Genomic DNA, 20688 nt, shown 5'->3' on the forward strand with positions numbered 1-20688 from the left:
TGCTTCTCAAACCCTTCCCAGCCCCTTCAAGTCCTTCACATCTACTCTCCAGCCCTCCTTCCAAACATTATTGTCCCCCTTCTTCCCCCTTCCCTCCAGACAATTCCCCACGTCTTCCCCACTCTTTCTCCCTCAAGATGCTCTTCTCTCCTTCTCATTCTGTCCTTCCTGAGCCTCTTCCAACCTTCTCATTCTCCCAGTTATGCTTGCCCCTTCCCTCCCTCCAGATGCTCTTCCCCCTTTCTCATCTCTTTCTTATGCTCTTCCTCGCTTTCTTACTCCATCCCTCCCAAGGATTTTTCCCTTCCCACACTCTGCACTGGGGCTGACTGAAGCCAGCCCCACAGTTACTCTTTCCCATCAATCCTCCACCAGTTTCTCCCTCTCTCCCCTTCTCCATCAGTCCCCACTAATTTCTCTTCCCCCATCAACCCCCACCAGTTTCTTTCAACCCCTCTTCATCAGTCCCCCATCAGTTTCTTTCAACCCCCTCTTCATCAATCCCCCATCAGTTTCTTTCAACCCCTCTTCATCAGTCCCCCATCAGTTTCTTTCAACCCCTCTTCATCAGTCCCCCATCAGTTTCTTTCAACCCCTCTTCATCAATCCCCCATCAGTTTCTTTCAACCCCTCTTCATCACTCCCCCATCAGTTTCTTTCAACCCCTCTTCATCAGTCCCCCATCAGTTTCTTTCAACCCCTCTTCATCAATCCCCCATCAGTTTCTTTCAACCCCCCTCTTCATCAATCCCCCATCAGTTTCTCTCTCCAGTCCCCATCAGTTTCTCTTCCCCGCCCTATCAGTCCTCACCAGTTTCTCCATTCCCCATGAGTCCCCTACCAGTTTCTCTCTTCCCCCTTCTCATGTCCCTACCTGTTTTATCTCTCCCCCATCAATCCCCCATCAGTTTCTTTCTCAGTCCTCACCGGTTTCTCCATTCCCCATGAGTCCCCTTCCAGTTTCTCCATTCCCCATGAGTCCCCTTCCAGTTTCTCTCTTCCCCCTTCTCATGTCCCTACCTGTTTTATCTCTTCCCCATCAATCCCCCACCTGTTTCTTTCTCTCTCCATCACTCCCATGAGTTCTCACTAGTTTTTTTTATTCCCCCCCCCCCCCCCATGAGTCCCCCACCAGTTTCTCCTCCCCCTCCCTATCAATCCCCACCTGTTTTTCTCTTCCAAGAAACAGTGGCTGCCAGCAGGAGCAGCATTTAAGCAAATGATAATCTCCTGCTAACAGGGGGAGGAGCTGTGTAATCTTGCAGCTCCTACTACTGAGACTGGCCCCTCGGCAGCAGGAGATGATGTTCATTTAAATGCTATTCCTGCTGCTAGTTTACAAGGGGTGGGGGTGAGAAGGAGAAGGAATGGTGAGCCCAGCATAAACCGCAGCAATGGATCAAGCAGCTATTTGGGTTCCCCCGCCTGATCTGATATCTCAAATAGGTGGCAAAAAGGTGGCAAGCCACTGTTTGGAGATGGCACGTGCCACCTCATAGTGACACCTACCGGTATGCTGGTCAACCAAAAGGCTTCAGTTTATTACACTGCCATTAGCCTTCTATGAGCTTTCTTTGCTTTAAGTATTAGAGGCATAAGGAAAGGATCTGTAGGAAGCGGACACCAGCATGGCAATGACTGACAGTCACCTGGGCTCCTCAGACCCATTTAGCTGTTGCATGCCAACCTCAAGATTCAAGTTACAGATTATTGCTGTGAGTAGCACCTAGCTGTATAATTATAGCTTTTGAAAGGGCTGCCTACTGCACATTTTCCATACAAGGGACACTTGAACATGAAGTACCCCTTTAAAGGTACATTAGACTTTGCATTTATTTCCCCCTATGGTGCCCACACTATCTTATTTCCTTATACAGTCCATATAATGTAAGCAATCTTTCCTTTCAGGTCTTCAGAATTGTGTAGAAAACTCGTTTTTTTGTTTATTTTTTTTTAGTTAGAATTAACATTTTTAAACCCTGCTTCCATTAAAAATGTGCATCTCCATTTAAAGCTCAATTTCATGATGCCAAATGACTTCATGTCACCAGGATAGGCTGATCCAGTCCTGCTTTTTGGACATGTTGCCCTGCTCTTCTTAGAAAAATGCAACTATACTGTAGATATACTGTAATAGATGAAAACCAGGAATGGCTCAGTCATTCCAGTTAATTTAGAGCTTGTTGCAAGCCAGTGGTACCACAGAAATCTTTTCAGATGGGGGAGGGTATAACAAAATAATAGAAATAATTATAAAAGCAATTATTTATTAAAAACCAGGGGTGGGGGGAGGGAAATGACCCCACTTGCCCACTCCCCTCACAGGCACCCATGATGCTAGCCCAAATTCAGTTACATTTTTTGCAATTCAAAGAAAGTAATGGGCGGATGGTGAAGGCCTAGAATGCCCTCTCTTGTTCTTACCTGTTCTCTCTATTTACTCTTTAAAAATTTACATATTGATTCCAATTGTGGTGAGAAAACATAGGAGCTGAGGCTATAAAATTGAGGGGATTCCTTTTTTTTTTTTTTAAAGAATATTTTAAAACATTTCCACAGATGGTTGTAGCAAGACTGTATGGCCAGGATGCTACAGGGAAGTAACTAAGAGGATAACTTTTAAACACGTGTGGTGGCATATATGTACCTATATGGCCTTGAGCAGATCTATGTTAGTATTTTATAACCCATGAATATGATATACTTTAGGGATGTGCATTCATTAGGAAAAAAATAGCAAATTACAATGAAATTTCCTATTTCGGTTCATTTCGTTCTCAAAATGAAATGACTCAAAATCTGACGAAATGATGTTGGTTTTCACATTTCATTTTGAAAACCAAAAAACAAGTCACCCATCACCTAGGGAATAGGCCTAGACTAGGAAACAGGCCAAGGTCCAAAGTAGGGACCATGGCCTACACCCGAGCATAATGCTAGGATCTTCGCCTAAGCACAGGCCTGACACCAGAGTCTTGGCTGAGACCCAAGCAAAAGTCCAAGCCCCAAAAATTTTGCCAGGGCCGGGAAACTTCCCAGCTCCCACTTACCTTGCCTGTTGGAGATCTGATGCCACAGCAGAGGTGCAGACCCAATCCAGAGACCTTGTCCAGATGCCTGGGCCTTGGCCTGAGCACAGGCCTTGTATGTTGATGTCCTCGTCTTTCTTATTTCTTCTTCAAAATGACATCATCCGCTGAGGACACGCAGGAATAAATTAACTCTGGTACTTTCCTCTTCAGTGGAGGGTGCCATTTTGGTGTAGAACAGCTTAAATTAACTGCTGTACACCAAAATGGCACCCTCCACTGGGGAGGAAAGCGCCAGAATTAATTTATCCCAGCTTTTCCCTAGCAGATGCCATCATTTTGAAGAAGAAAGAAAAAGGTGTCAACATACAAGGCTTGGGCTCTGACCTCCGGGCCAGGGCCTAAGCTGAGGCTCTGGTGTTGGTACCCATCTTCCAGGCTAGGCCCCAGAGTCGGGCCTGAGCTTGGGCCGAGTCAGCGTCATCGGGACCCAACCTTCAGATCAGGCCCTGGCATCAGGCCTAGGCCCAAGTCCAGGCCTTGGGAAACGGCATTGGGACCAGGCCCCGACCTTGGCCTAGACTGAGCTTCAGGCATCGGGATCTGTCCTCCATGGTGGGTCCTGGTGTCAGGCCCTGGCATCAGGACCAGGCCTCCAAGACTGGCTTTTGTGAGAGCCTAAGCCAAGGTCGCAGCAACCTACGTGGTCTAGGCATATGCAAGGTTAAGGCTTTTGTCTGGGCCTAGGCCTCATCAGCAGATTCCCCCGGACAGGGTAAGTGGGGACAGGGAAGGATCCTGGCCTCAGCATTTTTCCAGGTGGAGGGTTGAGTGGTGGGGACAGGAGGCCTTGGAAGATCCACATTTCTTTTTCAAATTTGTTTTTAGGATGTTTTTTAATGTTTATTTCGTTTTGTAAAATAAAGAAAACGAAATAAAAATTAAACTAAAAAGTCATGGAAAGAAACTCCCCAATAAAGAAATTAAAAAAACAAAAACAAAATATTTTTCCCCAATGCATTCCTAATTCTTAATATATGTGCATTTTATAAAATATCCATATCTCTAGCCCATGACAAATGCCTGTATGTAGTCTTTTGCACAAATACATGCAATGCAATGCATATCTTTTCATGCAATGCATACCTTTTCATACCTAGTTTAAAAATATACAAGTGTATATTTTATGTGTGAAAATAAAGTAGGGCTTATTTGCAAAGTCAGTGTATTTTACAACATGTGCACATCAAGGAAATCACTAGTTTTGCATATTCATTGTGAATATCTTGAAAACTGACTGGCTGTGGGGTCCCCAGGACACATTTGGGAAGCCCTGCTATAGGCTCAAGAATCTTTATCAGACACTACCTGCTGATTTCCCCTTGAAACACCTAACTTAGGGGTGGTCAGCTCTGGTCCACAGGAACCATAAACAGGCCAGGTTTTCAGGATATCCACAATGGACAAGCATGAGATAGATTTGCATGCACTGCCTCCACTGTATGCAAATCTATCTCATGCATATTGATTATGGATATCCTAAAAACCTGGCCTGTTTCTAGCTCTCAAGGACTGGAGCTGGCCATCCCTGACCTATCTAATAAGTGTAATATAGCATGAACTGATGGATTATCTGCTAATTGGAAGCACAGTGAGAATGCTAGGTATATGCCTCTTATGGCAAATAGATGTATAATAAAGAAAATCTTTGCATGACCAAAAAAGAAGACCAAGGAATAATACCAAAAGCTGGATGAACAGAGTAAACAAATATTGAGTTGACTAGTTGAGGAATGTAATCAACAACACTACTGCTTGTGGCTTTTCCAGAATTTTCCACCTACCTGCATGCAGAGCAGTGCTTTCTTGTGGGGCATCCTCCACTGTCTCATATTGTGTCCCAGCACTTGTCTCTTCGGGCACCGTCACTGCTGGTTCTTCCTCATATTCCAAATGGACCTGCCCATTCTCTCCTTTTGCTTCTGGGATTTCTTCTGGTTGAACCTCTGCCTCAGGTTCTTTAGTTGAGCGTTTGCCTCTCCCTCGTCCAGTCCCTCTCCCTTTCTTCTGCCTTTTGTTCCTGTTCTGATCTCTGAAGGAGCATTAAGAACATTTACTTGATTAAAATCTGAACATATTTTTCACAAATGAACAAGCATCTATGTCAGAAAAATATTTGATGATTCTTTTATATCTTTTTTTTTTTATTATTTATAGTTTATTGAATTTATCGATTTTTTACATCAATAAAAACATAAGAAATTGCAAACAGTAACAGCCATATTACAAAGATACTAAGGGAAAATAAACCCTATCTGTTACAATTCTTTTAGTCCTCAATTTGGGGAGTATTATAACAGGAAAGTTGTCACTTACAACATCATAACAATATCAATGAGAGATATCTATCTTTATTTTTCATCAAATCTCAAAAACCCTTTTTAATTGCAAATATTAACACAACTTCATTTACTAGATTCTTTATCAAGAAGAAAAGTTTCCAAATGTGACGGTTCATAGAATATAAATTTATTCCTAGCAAGTGTCACACAACACCTGCATGGGAATTTTAATAAAAACGTTGCGCCCAAGGCTAGGACTCTTTCTTTTAACAACAAAAATTGTTTCCTACTCGCCTGGATACTTTTTGCAACATCAGGGAAAATCTGGATTTTCCCTCCACAAAACAAAAAAATCTTTATTTTTGAAATATTTTTGTAAAACAAGATTTTTATCTATTTCAAATACAAAGGTAACTTCTTGATTCTTTTACATCTAAGCATGCTTTTCATTTATTCTATCAGCTGATACTTAGAGGCCGATTCACTAACACTTTTTTTTTTTAACCATTATATAATTATGGAAAAAGACCTGATGAATTGGGCCCTTAGCAGAAGGTTCAGACTATCCATGGTATGACATAGATGTCATTGACCCAGCTTTTGGCAGGAGAATTTTGGCCAATCCTCACTTTTTGGCACACCTTCCTAATGCATTGTGATACCTATAGTATAAAAATTAATAAGACTACAGATAGCAGAATTCACTGGGATGGAAGCTAAAACAATTAGAACTAGAAACTGGATTACATGAAATCCCTAATATAGCAAAATCTGAGAATCAACTGAAACTGCAATTTTTATTCAGACTTCATACATGTACCAGTTACAAACTATTGACAGAAGTCATTGTTTAACTTACTTTCACGTACAGTTTATATCAGTTACAAATGTAACTATCAAGCCATTATTTGAAATTATTTAAGCTGGTCCCCTACACTCCTTGGGAACAGTCATGTTAGCAAGAGTTACAAATCACTTCATATATCTTATTACCTTATATTGGCTTTGATGGTCAATGTGATTGGCAAGGGCCAATTAAATACTACCTCATGTTTTTCAAAGGAGTCTGCTGCTAGTGACGCTGGGAAATTGCAAATAAAAACATTTTGAAAATAGTAACTTTACTGAACCAACAGTGCACTGTGTAACATGAAATGTCAAAGTCTATTTGATGCACAGTAATATCCACATGCCTACAATTAACAATGTTACTTTTTAAATCAGGCTTAGAAAATTTGTTTTGCTAAATTTAGAGCCAACCAGAAACTTGCAAGTCTGATTTTTAGCAAATCAATCAAACTATTTAAGTTCAGAGCTGGTCATAGGTAAAGCAACACACTGTGAGAGAGTAAAAAATGCCCCCCACTCCAGCCGGCTCAATCTCTTCCTATCAGCAGGAGAAGACTAACTCTCCCTACCTGCATCTGCCTCTTTGTCAGCTACAGTGTGAAGTTGTTTTTTGTTTTTTATTTAGGAACAAGACAAGACACAAAAGGCAAAGCCTTGCAACAAATAATATATCAACTGTTCTTCCAATAAAAGAAAGCTTATCCAAATCTGGTGAAGGCCATTTCCATACACATAATACATATAGGAGGAATTCCAAACATGATATATTTAGTCATTTACAGAAGATCCTCACCATTTCCAGTACTTCCCCTGTCCTCCATTGTACTGTGAGGATTTCCCTTTTAAAGCAAAGGTTACATGTTCAAGCATTGCTATTCCTGAAATTGTATTTTTCCAGTAAGGCACCTGAGGTGAAATCTTCCAAAAATATGCTATAGTTATCCTCCCCCTCATGTAACAAGTGAGACATCAAACGTTTGTCATTTTTAGAAAGATCCTGGTCCTCCCACCTGTTTAACAAACATAATTGAAGGGAGAGAACAATTGGCAATCCCACAATTCTTTCCATTATAGCATGTATTTCCACCCAAAAGTTTTCTGTTTTCTCACAACCCCACCACATATGTATGAAGGTTCCAACCGCCCCACATTGCCTCCAACACCTGGAACGAGTTGCTAAATTTAGTAAAGTAGATGAGATATCGATATGTACAAAGTAATACATTATACATTAGTTCCTGATTTTTGTCACAAATTGACATTTAGGAAATAGAACACCAAATAAGCTGCCAATCTGAATCATCTAGTTGAATATCCAAATCTCATTCCAATTATACAAGTTAGAAAGCTTCAAACCCTCACAATCTTTTGGAAGTTGCAAGGTGGTATAGCTAATACGTGGTATCTTATTGTGTCACAGGAAGGAAGCAATATGGCTCCTAAGGTGAGAAAATGTTTTCTTAGGGATATTACATGGAATATAATGATGTTATAATGCTAGAGTTAATCTCTAGAGGTTACCTTCTAGCCCCTACTCTCTGTTTATACCTCTCTACCTTGGTTTCTCCCACTTTTCGTTTCCTATTCCCAGTTGCTCGCCCTTGTTATAATGTAACTTTTACTTTCTTCTCCTACTCTGTTTCCTCTATTTGAGGTTTTGACTTGTTATTATTAATGAGCTAATGTTCTATGTAAACCAAGTTGATTTGATCTGTATCAAGAAAGTCGGTATATAAAAACCCCTAAATAAATAAATAAATAAATAAATCAATCAATCAATCAATCAATCTGTTGGAAGAGATATAGCAGTCTTGGCAAGACCACCATTTTAACCAAATTAATGTCCCGCAGTAAAGATATTGGCAATGGATTCCATTTAATTAAATCTGCTTTAATCCTTGATACCACCTGAGGACAGTTACATTTATATAGATCTGAGATAGAAGGTATGTTAATCCCCAAGGACCTAAAACCTGCTCTTGTGATTGAACAATCTGCAAAACAGCATAGGATCTGAATGTTTGGCCTTACTGGAAAAATGGTAGATTTTTGAAATGTATTTTATATCCCAAATGTAAATTGTACTGATGAAGGATATCAAGCAATACGGGACCCGAGAGTCCAGCTTCAGAGACAAACAATAACACATGGCCCACATATAATGCTATGTTATGGTCTATATGATTGTTTTGGAAACCCTTGATTAGCTTGTTCCCTCAAATCATTACAGCTAGGAATTCCATAGCCAAATTAAATATCACCAGGCATAGGGGTCACCCCTACCTCATTCCCCCTATGTATCTCAAATAAAGGGGATAAAATATTATTGGTTTGGATCTGGGCCCTGGGATTTTTGTATAAGGTCCATATCCAAGCAATAAATATCAATAGGAATCCAAACTTCCCAAGGACCGAGAACATAAAGGGCCAAGACAAGCAACAGAATGCTTTTTCTGCATTTAATTATATCACCAATCCTGGAGCTTTTGGGGACCTTGCTAAATGCAGTAAATTAAATAACCTTCTGGTGTTATTTGCTGATGAGCTCCCTTTAATGAATCCTGTTTGATCCCAAAGAACCAAAAAAGGAAGGCCCATTTCTATTCTTAACTGAAGCACCTTTGCTAGCAATATAACATTTATTTATTTATTTATTTAAAGAGTCTTCTATACCGATGTTAGTCGAAACATCACCTCGGTTTACATGGAACAAAAGCAACGGAAATTACAAGTAACAGTAACATCTGTGTTTATAAGAAAATGGGCTGATACGATGAACATCTGGTAGGTTCTTTGTTTGGTTTTGTATTAAAGTCATAGTAACACTAAATAAATATTAATGAACTAGATGAAGCCCCGGGCTGTTGTAAGTAGCTAAAAAAACTCACACAGCAGCGGTACATATTTGGCCTTAAAATATTGATAATATTCTAACAGAAAGCCATCGGGCCCCGGGCTTTTTTGAGTAGCCAATGCACTCAGAGCTCTAGTAATCTCAAGTTCCATTATGGGGGCTTTCAATTGTTCTTTTAATTCCAGGGGTATTGTAGATAACAAAATCCCCTGCAGAAAATTGGAAATTCTATGTGAGGCAGAGCCCCTGGTGGTCCCCTGTTTACCTGTCCAGGACCAGGCTAGATGCCTGATCTACCTTAAATCCACTAAGGAGAGTATGCTCTATGGGCGGGATCCTGCGGGGCAGGTGGGGCTCAGAGGGCATAACCAGAGACTGGGAATAATAGCTGGGATCCAGGCAGGGATAATCAGACCAGGCCCAGGTCTCCAGGAGGAAGGCAGCTCCTGTAATGTAACACTGTCCAAACACTGAGCTGAGACAAAGCTGAACTGTGAGTACTAAGGGAAGCAGTACTGAACTGAAAGAAAGAGAGTATACTGTTCTGAAGGGAAGACAGTCTATTGTTGTGCATGCATGAAGCTGTAATAAAGATATATTGTTTTTAAGTAAGGCTGGAATCAGACTAGTTTGTCTCCAGGCCTGTAGGAATCAGCATCATCAGCTGCTTGCACTGAAAGAAATCAGGTTTGTTGTGGCTGAGATTGAATTACAGAAGTGCAGGAAGCTGATGGTTGTTTGGTTTAATGCAACAGTTTCTATTATTTTCTGTATAATATCTGTTAAAAATATTTTCATTAAACATTTTGAACATTCAAAAGTGTTATGTAAAACAACTAAATGTTTTCAAAAGAGTTCTAAAGTTTCTCAAAACCCAAACATCTCCAATTTCTCCCTTCCCTGCTTTTAAGATTTTGAATCTGAAAGATATCAATAGACCCCTGCAATTCCACTGAGCTCTTGGGAGAAGCTATGGGGCTGATATAATAAGACCTGCGCTGAAATCCATGCTGATTTTTCTTTGCAAATTTTTTTGGTGCCAGAGGCAAGAACCAATGGCAGTGTGGGATGTAATAACAGCCGTGATTGCTAATTAGATATGTGCATAAAATGCATGCACAGCAAACATACATGCCATAATGCATGCCGTAACATGTGCTAATGGCTCTATGTAGTAAAACGCGCAGACACCCATCGACGTGTGAACGCTTGCCATTGATTCTTGGGTCGAAAGCCGAGAATCAATAAATAAGTGGTCCAGAAGTTGATGTGAAGGTAGGTAGAGCAAGATCTAACCCCTTCATGATTGGACTGTGACTGCCGGCGAGAGCATGAAAAGCAGATCGGTGATTCTGTCTCATTGAGAAGCTGCCTTCTCTCTACCCATTCCGTCTACCACTTGGCTGACCCACAAAAGTATCAAAAAACCAAACCTCCACACTGGTGCTTTCACGTTCCTCCTGCCCTGACCTAGGTGCTGAAAACCTGCATTAAAAAACCTGCATTAACCCAATCTTCCTGCCAGCACAGCTCCTTGCATTGCCCCTAAATAAACACCTCCTTAGCATGCCATTAGCATGCATTTGTGCAGAAAAATGATGGGTCTGTAAGCACTTTTGTATGCGCTATTTTCTTGCACACAAAATCCTTATTACATACCCGTATATGGCTTTGCACAGGAAAACGCACATAGAGGCGCCCACAAACCCGCAGCAGCTTCAGCACACCTTGTTACATCGGCCCCTATGTAAGCAAACGTCACAAATCTCACATAGAACAATATCTGATTAGTTTAGAATATGTCCATGATGTAATCTGTGACATCATAGCAATTATAGACCAATCGGAGCCAGAGTGTATGAGATATCTTATGACAATGTCTTGAAACATTGCTGTCTTCTGTAGACATGAACACATTAAAAGAAATATATAAACTCCCTTAGATTCAGACGTTTGGAAGATCTTCTTCCAAAAACAATCTGAAAGAGACTCATAGCTAGTTATTTGAGCCACAGATTACAGCCATGGCAAAATGCCTTGCACCAGCCCTGAATACTATGGAAATAACTTCTTCTGATTATTCCTATGGTAATTCAGTAAAGAAGATCAGGCTGAGGCTGAGAGGGAGCAAGAGATAGCTAGCACTAAAAACAGAAGAGTGAGGAAGGAGCAAAAAAAACAAAAAACATAACTGTGAGAAAAGGCAGTGAAGGGTTATTGTGTGCTCAAGGATGGTAACTTTCAAATAGGCGTGGGGCACATGTATATACTTGTATATGGGCGCGTGGGCCAGATATGCGGCAATTTTATATGTGCACATGTTACAAAACAGCCCTGGCGCGCATATCTGTGCTCCTAATTTTGTGCATACAGCAGCATGAAATCGGCTTTGGGATGAAGGAGTGAGGGAAGTTTAGAACAGATGCATGTCCAGCACATTACCAGTTTCACCACTCTGTCCACCATAAGAACATAAGAACATAAGAAAATGCCATACTGGGTCAGACCAAGGGTCCATCAAGCCCAGCATCCTGTTTCCAACAGTGGCCAATCCAGGTCATAAGAACCTGGCAAGTACCCAAAAACTAAGTCTATTAACCCAAAAACTAAGTCTAGTTTGCCCATTCTAAAGATAGGTCTTCCAACCTGCCCTGATTCTTTAGCTTGCCCTACCCCCAGTTAACCCAGACCTTTCAAACTCTTCGTAGATGCCTGGAAATAGGTTTATTAAGACTTAACACCTCATCCAGAGCAGAAGTATCTTTGTGCTAAAATATACCTGGGCAGGCATCCAAGTGCATAGCTATTCGGGAGCACATCTCTTGGCCCCGCCCTGGAATGCCCATTCCCCATCCACATTCTGCCCCTTTGTTTCCCCAATGCGAGATATTTGCATATCAGTACTTGTGCACGCATGTGGGCGGCTTATAAAATCAGGTGGACACATGCATTTGCTAGATGCGCGCCCATCTCCCAATTTTGGCATAAGCCTGGCTTTTCAAATCCATCTTTAAGAATGCAGGGGTCTTTATATGGACTATTGTAGTGGTCTATGTGTTGACTTCCCTGAGTGGCTCATGCATAGGCTACAAGAAGTCTAGAACGTAGCATCCAGCATGGTGTTGGGTTGTGCCAGATGGACTTCGATCACTCCTATTTAATGCTCTGCTCATTAGTTACCTATCGAGGCATGCATATATTTTAAGTTCCTTACATTGGTTTTTCAGACCTTAAGGAGAAATGGCCCTTTGTACCTTATAAGTAAACTTGAATGGTACATCCCAAAGTGTCAGCTTCCATCCCTTCCTTTAAATGGGTGGATAATGGTAATGGAGCCCTGTGCGAGAATGGTGATCTGGGATATAAGTTGTTGAGAAGAACGGGAGGGTATTTTCCCCTTCTTAGTATTTGGTTTAGGGTTTTCTGTGTTTTGCTTAAATGTGTTTTCTCCTTCTATGCATTGTTGTTTGTAATTTTGATTATTTCTTTATTTCTACATTTTGTATTTTTAAAATTATGTATACTACATTGGGCAATGTGGCTTGGCTGGGGAGGAGGTTTATAAGATCGATAAATAAGCAAATTATTTTAGTTGCTGAAAAGAAGAAACAGAAAAAGAGAGAATAGGGCTATGGAAGCTGCCCTTCTGGATGTATACTGTTGCTTGCACCCTGCAGTCAGACAATGCCCCATTCCCAATACAGAGTTACTAATGACCAGTGATTTTTTTTTTTTTTTTTTTACTTGCATCCTTGAGGGATGCTGCTGCTGCTGTGCTTCTGCTGTCTGGCATTGTTTATGCAGCTGTAGTAGAAGACAGACATCTACAACAGCCAGTGAGTAACTCCATGTTGTACTATCCAGCACATAACATAATCAAGTGACAAAGATGCCAGACTGCCCTCACTGAGCACTGTTACAAGTCACATAGAACAGTCATTCTGGGGTTTGGTTTTTTTTAATTTTTATTTTGATTGATTGTGGTTGAATAAGACTTATTTCTAGGCAGTCAGCCACAAAAGAAGACACACTCTGACAATAACACTGTGTATGTATAACCAAGACCGCAGGTTTCCTTAGATGACTCAGAGGTAGATTCTGCCACAAGGACTGAAAAATTCTGCAGCACATTTTTCATGATGATATGGTCATTTTGCAAAATGTTTGCCTACATTTCTATAAAGGTTTTACATTGCTCTAATATGTGCAGAAAGGGCAATTTTATTGAAGAAAATTGTGCTAATAAATATTTTCATTTAAAAAAATAAAATGGTTTCTCAACTTTTGTTGTGTGTGGCTTTTTTTCATATAGTTATTCTTTAAAGCCACACAAACTTGTTTTAGTTGATTTTGTCTGGTGAAGTAAAGTAATTTATTCTATGTTGTGACTCTATTTTTCCCTTAATACAAATTGTGATCTGCGATCCTCAATCTAAATTATGATCAGAGGTCTGAACTGAAAACGGAAGACAAGTCCTAAATCCCTATGCTCCTATTTCACAGATCCTGAGAGCTGGCTCGGTGCACATCTACAGAGAAGCAATTAAAAAGATATAAACATCATAAGTTGGTAGCAAAATTCAAAGTGCAATTTTTAATTCCTATATGGTGCATGTTACTGCTTGCCATGTGCCGTTTGACCTTGCTTCACCATACATGGTAGGTGTAGCTTTCTTCTAATAATACTTTTCATTTCTTATTGTCGAAAGCGTACTATTATTTGCAAAGTCCTTTTGAAAAATGACCCCACTTGCAAAGACTTACAGCAGACTTTCTAGACTCGTTCAGTGCTGAGCACAGTGTAAGCACATTATGAGGGGTACTTTTGTGACAGCCTGCAAACATTTTAAATCAAATCTGTGCACAATGTACACAAATTTCCAAAGGGAAAGTAAGCCCAGACTTTCCCATTGAAAATCATCCCACCAAAACTACCCACACACAATTACACCTGCCAGATCTTTTCCAGGAAAATGTCTGGGCATACTTCTGAAAATGCAAAAGTATATGTATGCAGGTGCAGACCCCTCCCCAATGTTGTCCCTGGCAATGCCTCTGCTCACTGCATCATACGCTATAGACACATAAGTTTATTCACATATCTAGTGGGCAATTTTGTAACAGGCCAATTTACGGGGCAAAACACTGTTTAACCCATGGAAATGGTTTTGAAAATTACCCTCTGTATCTAGAAATAGGAAGAAATGTATTGGCTCTGAGTTTGACTCAGGCTCATAATAGGCTGATTGGTGGTTTTGTTCTGTTGAAGGTTCGTGTCACATTTGAGCTCTCTTTGATCATTTCAAATTCCTTACAGATTAATAAGTTAATACATGTTTTCTACTGTTGTATGCTGTTTTGGGTTATTGTAAAAACTTGCAATAAAGAAAGAATTCAAAAAAAAAAAAAAAGTGTGATTTTTCCACCTCAAAATTACTTAATTGAATGACGTTAATTTAGAGTAAAACTAGGATCTCACCACAGGAGATCAGCTGGTAAAGTCTGACAGCATCTTGGAGGTGATGTATTTGGATATAACTGGCACTTGTGTATAGCACAGACCATCGTTATTGGAGGAGGCTTCCCTTTTAGGTCTTTAAAATTAACCAACTGTGGATCTTAAATAACTGGCATAACTAGGAGGGGGTAACACATGTGGGGCAAGGGAGAGGGGAGAAAAAATAAATAGTTGAAGTCCTAGAATTTAAAAATAAATGGTGTACAATAACGGGTAGATTTTTAAAAAATATATGCGAGCCTCCGTGTGCATGCGCTACCCAGCACATGCACGTGGATGTATTGTAAAATCAGAGGGCCATGTGCACATGCGTGCTGGATTTTGTAATCCGCGCACGCATGTGTAGGTAGATTTTAGCTACTTTCGCACGGCGATGCATCGCTGCTTTCACCAGTTCCCTCCCAGTCCGCTTCAATTAAGGAGCAGACTGGGAAGGAACTTCCCTACCCCCTACCCTACCCTACCCTCCCTTCCCCTTCCTCTTTCCCTCTCCTCCCCAACCCCTAAATGTAATTTTTTTTTTTTTTTTTACCTTTTTGGGGCAACTTACTTCAGCTGGCCGGCGCACGAGGCTCCAGGACAACGAACAATGGTGCTGTCCTGGCCCGCCCCCTGCCCCGCCCCACCCAAAACACGCCCTCCAGCCTGCCCCCCTCCAAGACGCCCGGCTTGAGTGCTTACCAGCCTTTACACACGTGGTCGGGCCTCTTGGAAGATTTGCCCAGGCCACGCGCGTAAAGGCCGGAATTTGTACCCGCCGGGCATTTAAATCTGCCCTTAAGTGAAGTAAGTTTTTCAGAAACAATTTTTTTTTTCATCAAAATGAGTGTTCTGCAACCAGCACATAAAAGTCAAATAACTGGCAAATCCAGACTTAAAGGGAATTCTTATTGGATCGAGGGCAATGTGCCTCTAGCTGCCTTTGCAGATGGTATTCTGCTCCATATCACTGACCCAGCAAATTCTTTTAAAGACATTTTGAGAGAATTTGAGGAGTACGGACAATTGGCGGGCCTCACCATGAATTTGCATAAATCAGCGGCTTTGCCATTACAAGATACCATCAGGGCTAGGTGAACTAGGCCTGGGCCCAGGGCGCTGACCATTAGGGGGCGCGAGCCATGTGGGGCCGCGAGCGGTGGCGCCAAAGAGGAGTGGAGATTCGGCAATCTTCACTCCTCTTTGCAACTGCGGCGCCGCCGCTCGCGGCCCCACATGGCTCGCGCCCCCTAATGGGAGTGGCGGCAGCACGGGGGGGGGGGGGGGGGGGGGGTGGCGCAACAAGGGGGGGCGTGAAGCAGAAGGTGCCAAGGGCAACTAATGCCCTTGCTCCGGCCCTGGATACCATGGTGGCCTTGTAAGGACAGCCATTTCCCATTAAGTGGGCTAAAGATTTGATTAATTACTTTGGAATAAATATTTGTAAAGATACCGCTAAATTACATACAGCAAATTATCTGCGGCTATATGAGGATACTAAACGGCTGTTATTAAATTGGAGAAGTTTGCCTCTCATTAGTTGGATGGGTTAATCTCTTTCAAATAGTGATCTTGCCAAAGTGGCTTTACTTGTTACAAACTTTGCCAGTTTTTCTCACAGCTCAAAAAATTTGAGGCATAGAGTCTTTGGTTCAAACGTTTTCCTTAAAAACACCGGAAACTGCACATAGCACTCACCGCCTTGATGGGGAAATGGGATGAAGGGGGAATTGGTTTGGCAAATTTGAGGTGGTATAATGCTGCTTGTTTGCTCCGTCACATAGGTGACTGATTACTGAACACAAAGTTTTATACCCCCCAGGAGATGGAACAAGAATTAGTGACCCATTAGATCTTAGATTTTTACGATATAGTTATTGCCCCCCCCCCCCTCCCCCAACTCCCAGCACAAACACAGAACAGTGTAACCATACGTCCGCTTTGGAAAGCTTGGAGATGGCTCTGAACACAACTGAAGTTACAATATAGAGTTTCTCATTTTCTTCCTGTTGCGGGCAATTTGAGCTTTCAATCGGGTTTCGGTCTAAAGTCTTTGCAGGAAGGGCTTCGCTTGGCCTCCAGACAGTGTGGCACCTCTTTGGGGGATGATGTTCAAATGGCTAGCTTTCAGGAATTGCAAAATATTTTTCATATAGAGCAATGTGATTATTTCGCATATCTACAGGTGAGACACTATGCCAGCTCTCTATCAGGCCGATACAATACTGTGTGCTCCAACGGAGCGCACAGTTAGCCTTCTCTTGGACACTCGTTTTCCCTTACGCCTTATTCAGTAGGGGCGGAAAACGCGCGTCCAACCCGCGGCACCTAATAGCGCCCTCAATATGCAAATGCATGTTGAGGGCAAATGCATGTTGATGGCCCTATTAGGTATGCGCGCGGGATACAGTAAGTAAATTGTTCAGCCAAGCCGCACATTTTACTTTAAGAAATTAGCGCCTACCCAAAGGTAGGTGCTAGTTTCGGCCGGCACCGGGAAAGTGCACAGAAAAGCAGAAAAAACTGCTTTTCTGTGCACCCTCTGACTTAATATCATAGCGATATTAAGTCGGAGGTCCCGAAGGGTGTAAAAAAAGAAAAAAGAAAAAAAATTTTAATTGGGCCGGCGGCTGTCAGGCCGAAAACCGGACACTCAATTTTGCCGGCATCCGGTTTCCGAGCCCATGGCTGTCAGCGGGCTCGAGAATCGACACCAGCAAAATTGAGCGTCGGCTATCAAACCCACTGACAGCCGCCGCTCCGGGTCAAAAGGAGGCGCTAGGGACGCGCTAGTGTCCCTAGCACCTCCTATTGCCCGTTTCTACCGCTGGGCCTAATTAGCATACAGAATCGCGCGCACCGGCGAGTGGCTGGTGCGCGCGCCGGGAGAGCGGGCGTTCGTCCGCTCTCCCGCGTTTTTACTGAATCAGCCCGCAAGTAAACAAGAATTATTACTTGAGAATCGGAGGCTCTTAGTAGATCTTTTTGATCAGGAAGATCCCTTTCGCCATACCATTTCTGGGTTTTACAGCTTTTTGAAACAACATATTTGTAAACCAATGGAATATTTATCCCAAAGGGGCTGCTGGCGGGATGAACTGACCATTCATTTGACTGCGACTGCCTATAGTAGTTGTTTCAAAAGAATTAAACAGCTAACTAGTAATATGGATCTAAAAGAAACTCAATATACATTTTTTATATGCTTTTATGTTTCTCAGAAGCAGGCTAAAGCTATGCAATTGTCTACATCGGATTTATGCACGAAATGTGAGAAAGCAATAGGCACTCATGGTCACCAGATTTGAACATGTGCTTGGATTCAGGATTTTTGGCGAAAAGTTCTATCTTATATTTTTTCTATTATGGGGTCCCAATTACCTTTGCAGAGATTATCTTGTTTGACAACCTGAGTAATGTACCCTTTCATACCAGATTTGTACATTTATGGGGCAGAAAGGTGCTTTTACTTGCAAAGGAAGCTATTTTGTAAAAATGATTGACACCGGAACTGTCCACTATTACTCAATTACATAATGCTTTCTTCGATTTGTGTATTAAGGAAAAATATGTTGTTATATGTGATCTCTCGAAAACTAAGTCTACTTTTATGAAGGTTTGGGATATGCATTTATCATTGCCACATATAATCTCCTAGTCGGATATTTAATGATCTATCTACATAATCATACAATCTTCTGGCTTTCGAGCATCTATTGTATAAGATTAAAGGATGGCATTTAAGGTATGGGGGGTGGGATAGGAATGGGGGGAGAAGGAATGTATGGAAGTAGTCATTATATGATAAAGTTTTTTATTTTCTGTAAAGCATTCCTGAGCGGTGGATAAGAACTCACCAATGCTAGGAAATATGTATTTATATTTGAGAAATCAATACAAATACTTAATCATAAAAAAATCAAATAAAAAGTGGCATTAGAGCTTGCAGGTTCAATTCAAGCTTTTGCCCTTGTGTATACCCTCTCATATAAAAAGGGCCAGACAAACCATTTCCACCTCTCTGTCACATATGTGACAGGATCATCAGTTATGTCCCTGTTCATGAGTAATATTTCAAGGCATTTTGGATGGGGGAGATCCTGGGGTGTCCTTGATATGAGGTTTTTTGAGGTGAAATGTTGATTGGCCCTGCAGTACTGTGAATGGCCACTGGATGGCATTGAGCATAGTGCTGAGCTGTGTTTATTGCAATGTTTTAATCTAAACATTATTAAGGGATCTGATTGGTGGGGAGTAGCCTAGGCAGGTAGAAATCCTGGGTCAATATGGCATGAGTTGCCCTCTCTGAGCATAGAGAGAAAAGAGAGGGACCTTCAGGATATAGGGAGCCTGGAGTAGCCAGCCCACAGGCTGGTGGGCTTGGGGTCTCTCCCAGTAACGAGTGGAACCCTGCAGGGGCTCTTCCTCTCCACGGCCAGGAGTAGGATAAGAGGAGGTTTCCTCCTCACGAAGAAAAAGGCAGAGGATGGAGATGAAGGAAGAGGCTCAAGGCCAAAGATATTGATTACTCCCCCTGAGGAAGTGGTCAAGGACTAAAAAGATGGGATTGTTCCAAAACAAGAAGTGCCCCTGAGGGGGCCTGAGTGTGGCAGAGACCGGGGTGATCTGCACACTGATGGAAGATTGGAATCGGAAAGCTGAGAACGTTAAAGGAAATATGAGTAAAAGGAGGGGAATGGAGTGAGCCGCCCAAGGAGTTAGGGATGTGCGTCCCATGTCCCACATTTGGAGTTCAGTGTTTAGAAGGAAGAGGAATCTGGGAGTGTGTGATTCATCTGTCTGTGGGTAAGTAGGGGAGCTGGTATTTTGGGACTATTAAGGGATGCAAGCTCTACCTTCTATTTAATGGTATTGGAGAGAGTGGGGGTGGAATCAAGGAATGGAGGTATTCCAAGCTTTGGCATGTGATTTATTACCTTTGTTATTGAATGTTTCAAACTTGACTGTGCACCCCATGAATTCCGCAAAATTCAGGATGCTCTTTATACCCTCTACAAGTAATGTACATAGTTGCTGCTAGACATCCCTGAAAATAAAAGTTAATTGTTTGAGTGGACCTGGAGTGGAGTGAATTTTGGGTGGCCAGCACTTAAAGATCATAAAAGAACAGGGTTCATGGAAAGGAGGGTTATCAGAGGATTCCCTGACCAGACAAGGAGCATTTCCTACCCCCCTACTGCTTCTGAGTGGGTCCATGTCATCATCTGCATGATCCCATTTGCTGAACCCACCAAATAAGCTAGAGACCCTGACTCTTAGTCCACATGTGTCAGATTCTCTCATTATTTTATGTGTAATATAGTTTTCAGCAGATCGTAATGTTTAACTCAGATTTTTAATGCCTGGCTGATGTCCAGGTTTGATTCGCTTTCTCGGGTAGGCCTGGGAATTGGAGAGCAGAGTTTAGAAGGTTCAGGTTTAGGGTCCTGTTCCATTTCTATCGCTAACCATTTCACAATTTACCCAAGAACCCACTGGGAAGTTTCTTTCTCTTGTGCATCTGCTTTCCTTTTCTTCAGAAGTTCTCGATCTCTGAGACGCGTCGTGACCACTACAAGAACAAAACAGAAGGTAAAGCTGCATTTAATTAAAGTATAATTAAATAATGTTAAAAACAATACAGTTTTCCCATAGATACAAAGTGAGAGAAAATGTTTAGTAAATAGGCCCATAAAAAAGGCAGCCCGCAGGATGCAGGGGGAGCAGCCACTGTGGAAGGAGGACATTTTCTATGGTGCAGCATGTTGTTGCCATTTGTGCTAAAATTTGAGTCCTGCCTGTAGAGCTTTACTTGCTCAGGCTTTCTGAACAACTCCTTCCTTTCCTTCAGGCCTGAGCGTGGGCGAAGAGAGAGGAATGAATGATGCAAGGAGAGGGGAAAAGAGCTATAAGAAGAAAATCAGGAAAGATAAAGATGAAAGGGAAATAGTTGAGGGGAAGTAGACAGTAATGTGCTGGATGGAGTTTGCATTAGCCCCTTGCTGAAGCAGAAAGAGTCTCTGTGCCAGTTGCCCCAACCCGATCCTAGAGGACCCCCCTCCCCAAGCGGTTTGGTTTTCAGGATATCCACAGTGAATATGCATGAGATAGATTTGC

The 20688-nt window shown here is 41.9% G+C and overlaps 1 protein-coding gene across 4 annotated transcripts in view; it reads right to left on the reverse strand.

Moving 5' to 3' along the window:
- HEMGN (hemogen) overlaps positions 1-20688 on the reverse strand; it is a 39772-nt gene that overhangs the window by 12740 nt on the left and 6344 nt on the right. Inside the window, exons 2-4 of one of the 4 annotated variants that reach the window (XM_029603835.1) lie at positions 20068-20143; positions 6365-6452; positions 4874-5121 (exon numbers count right to left, since the gene is read on the reverse strand). In XM_029603835.1, the coding sequence (XP_029459695.1) occupies positions 4874-5121; positions 6365-6452; positions 20068-20092 (361 nt within the window). In that variant the 5' untranslated portion in view covers positions 20093-20143. Of the gene's footprint in view, positions 1-4873; positions 5122-6364; positions 6453-20055; positions 20144-20688 lie in introns of all 4 variants that reach the window. The other 3 variants (XM_029603825.1, XM_029603815.1, XM_029603805.1) reach the window with 3 other exon arrangements.

The sequence above is a fragment of the Rhinatrema bivittatum genome, chromosome 1, assembly GCF_901001135.1.
Source record: "Rhinatrema bivittatum chromosome 1, aRhiBiv1.1, whole genome shotgun sequence".
NCBI classification, from domain to species: domain Eukaryota; kingdom Metazoa; phylum Chordata; class Amphibia; order Gymnophiona; family Rhinatrematidae; genus Rhinatrema; species Rhinatrema bivittatum.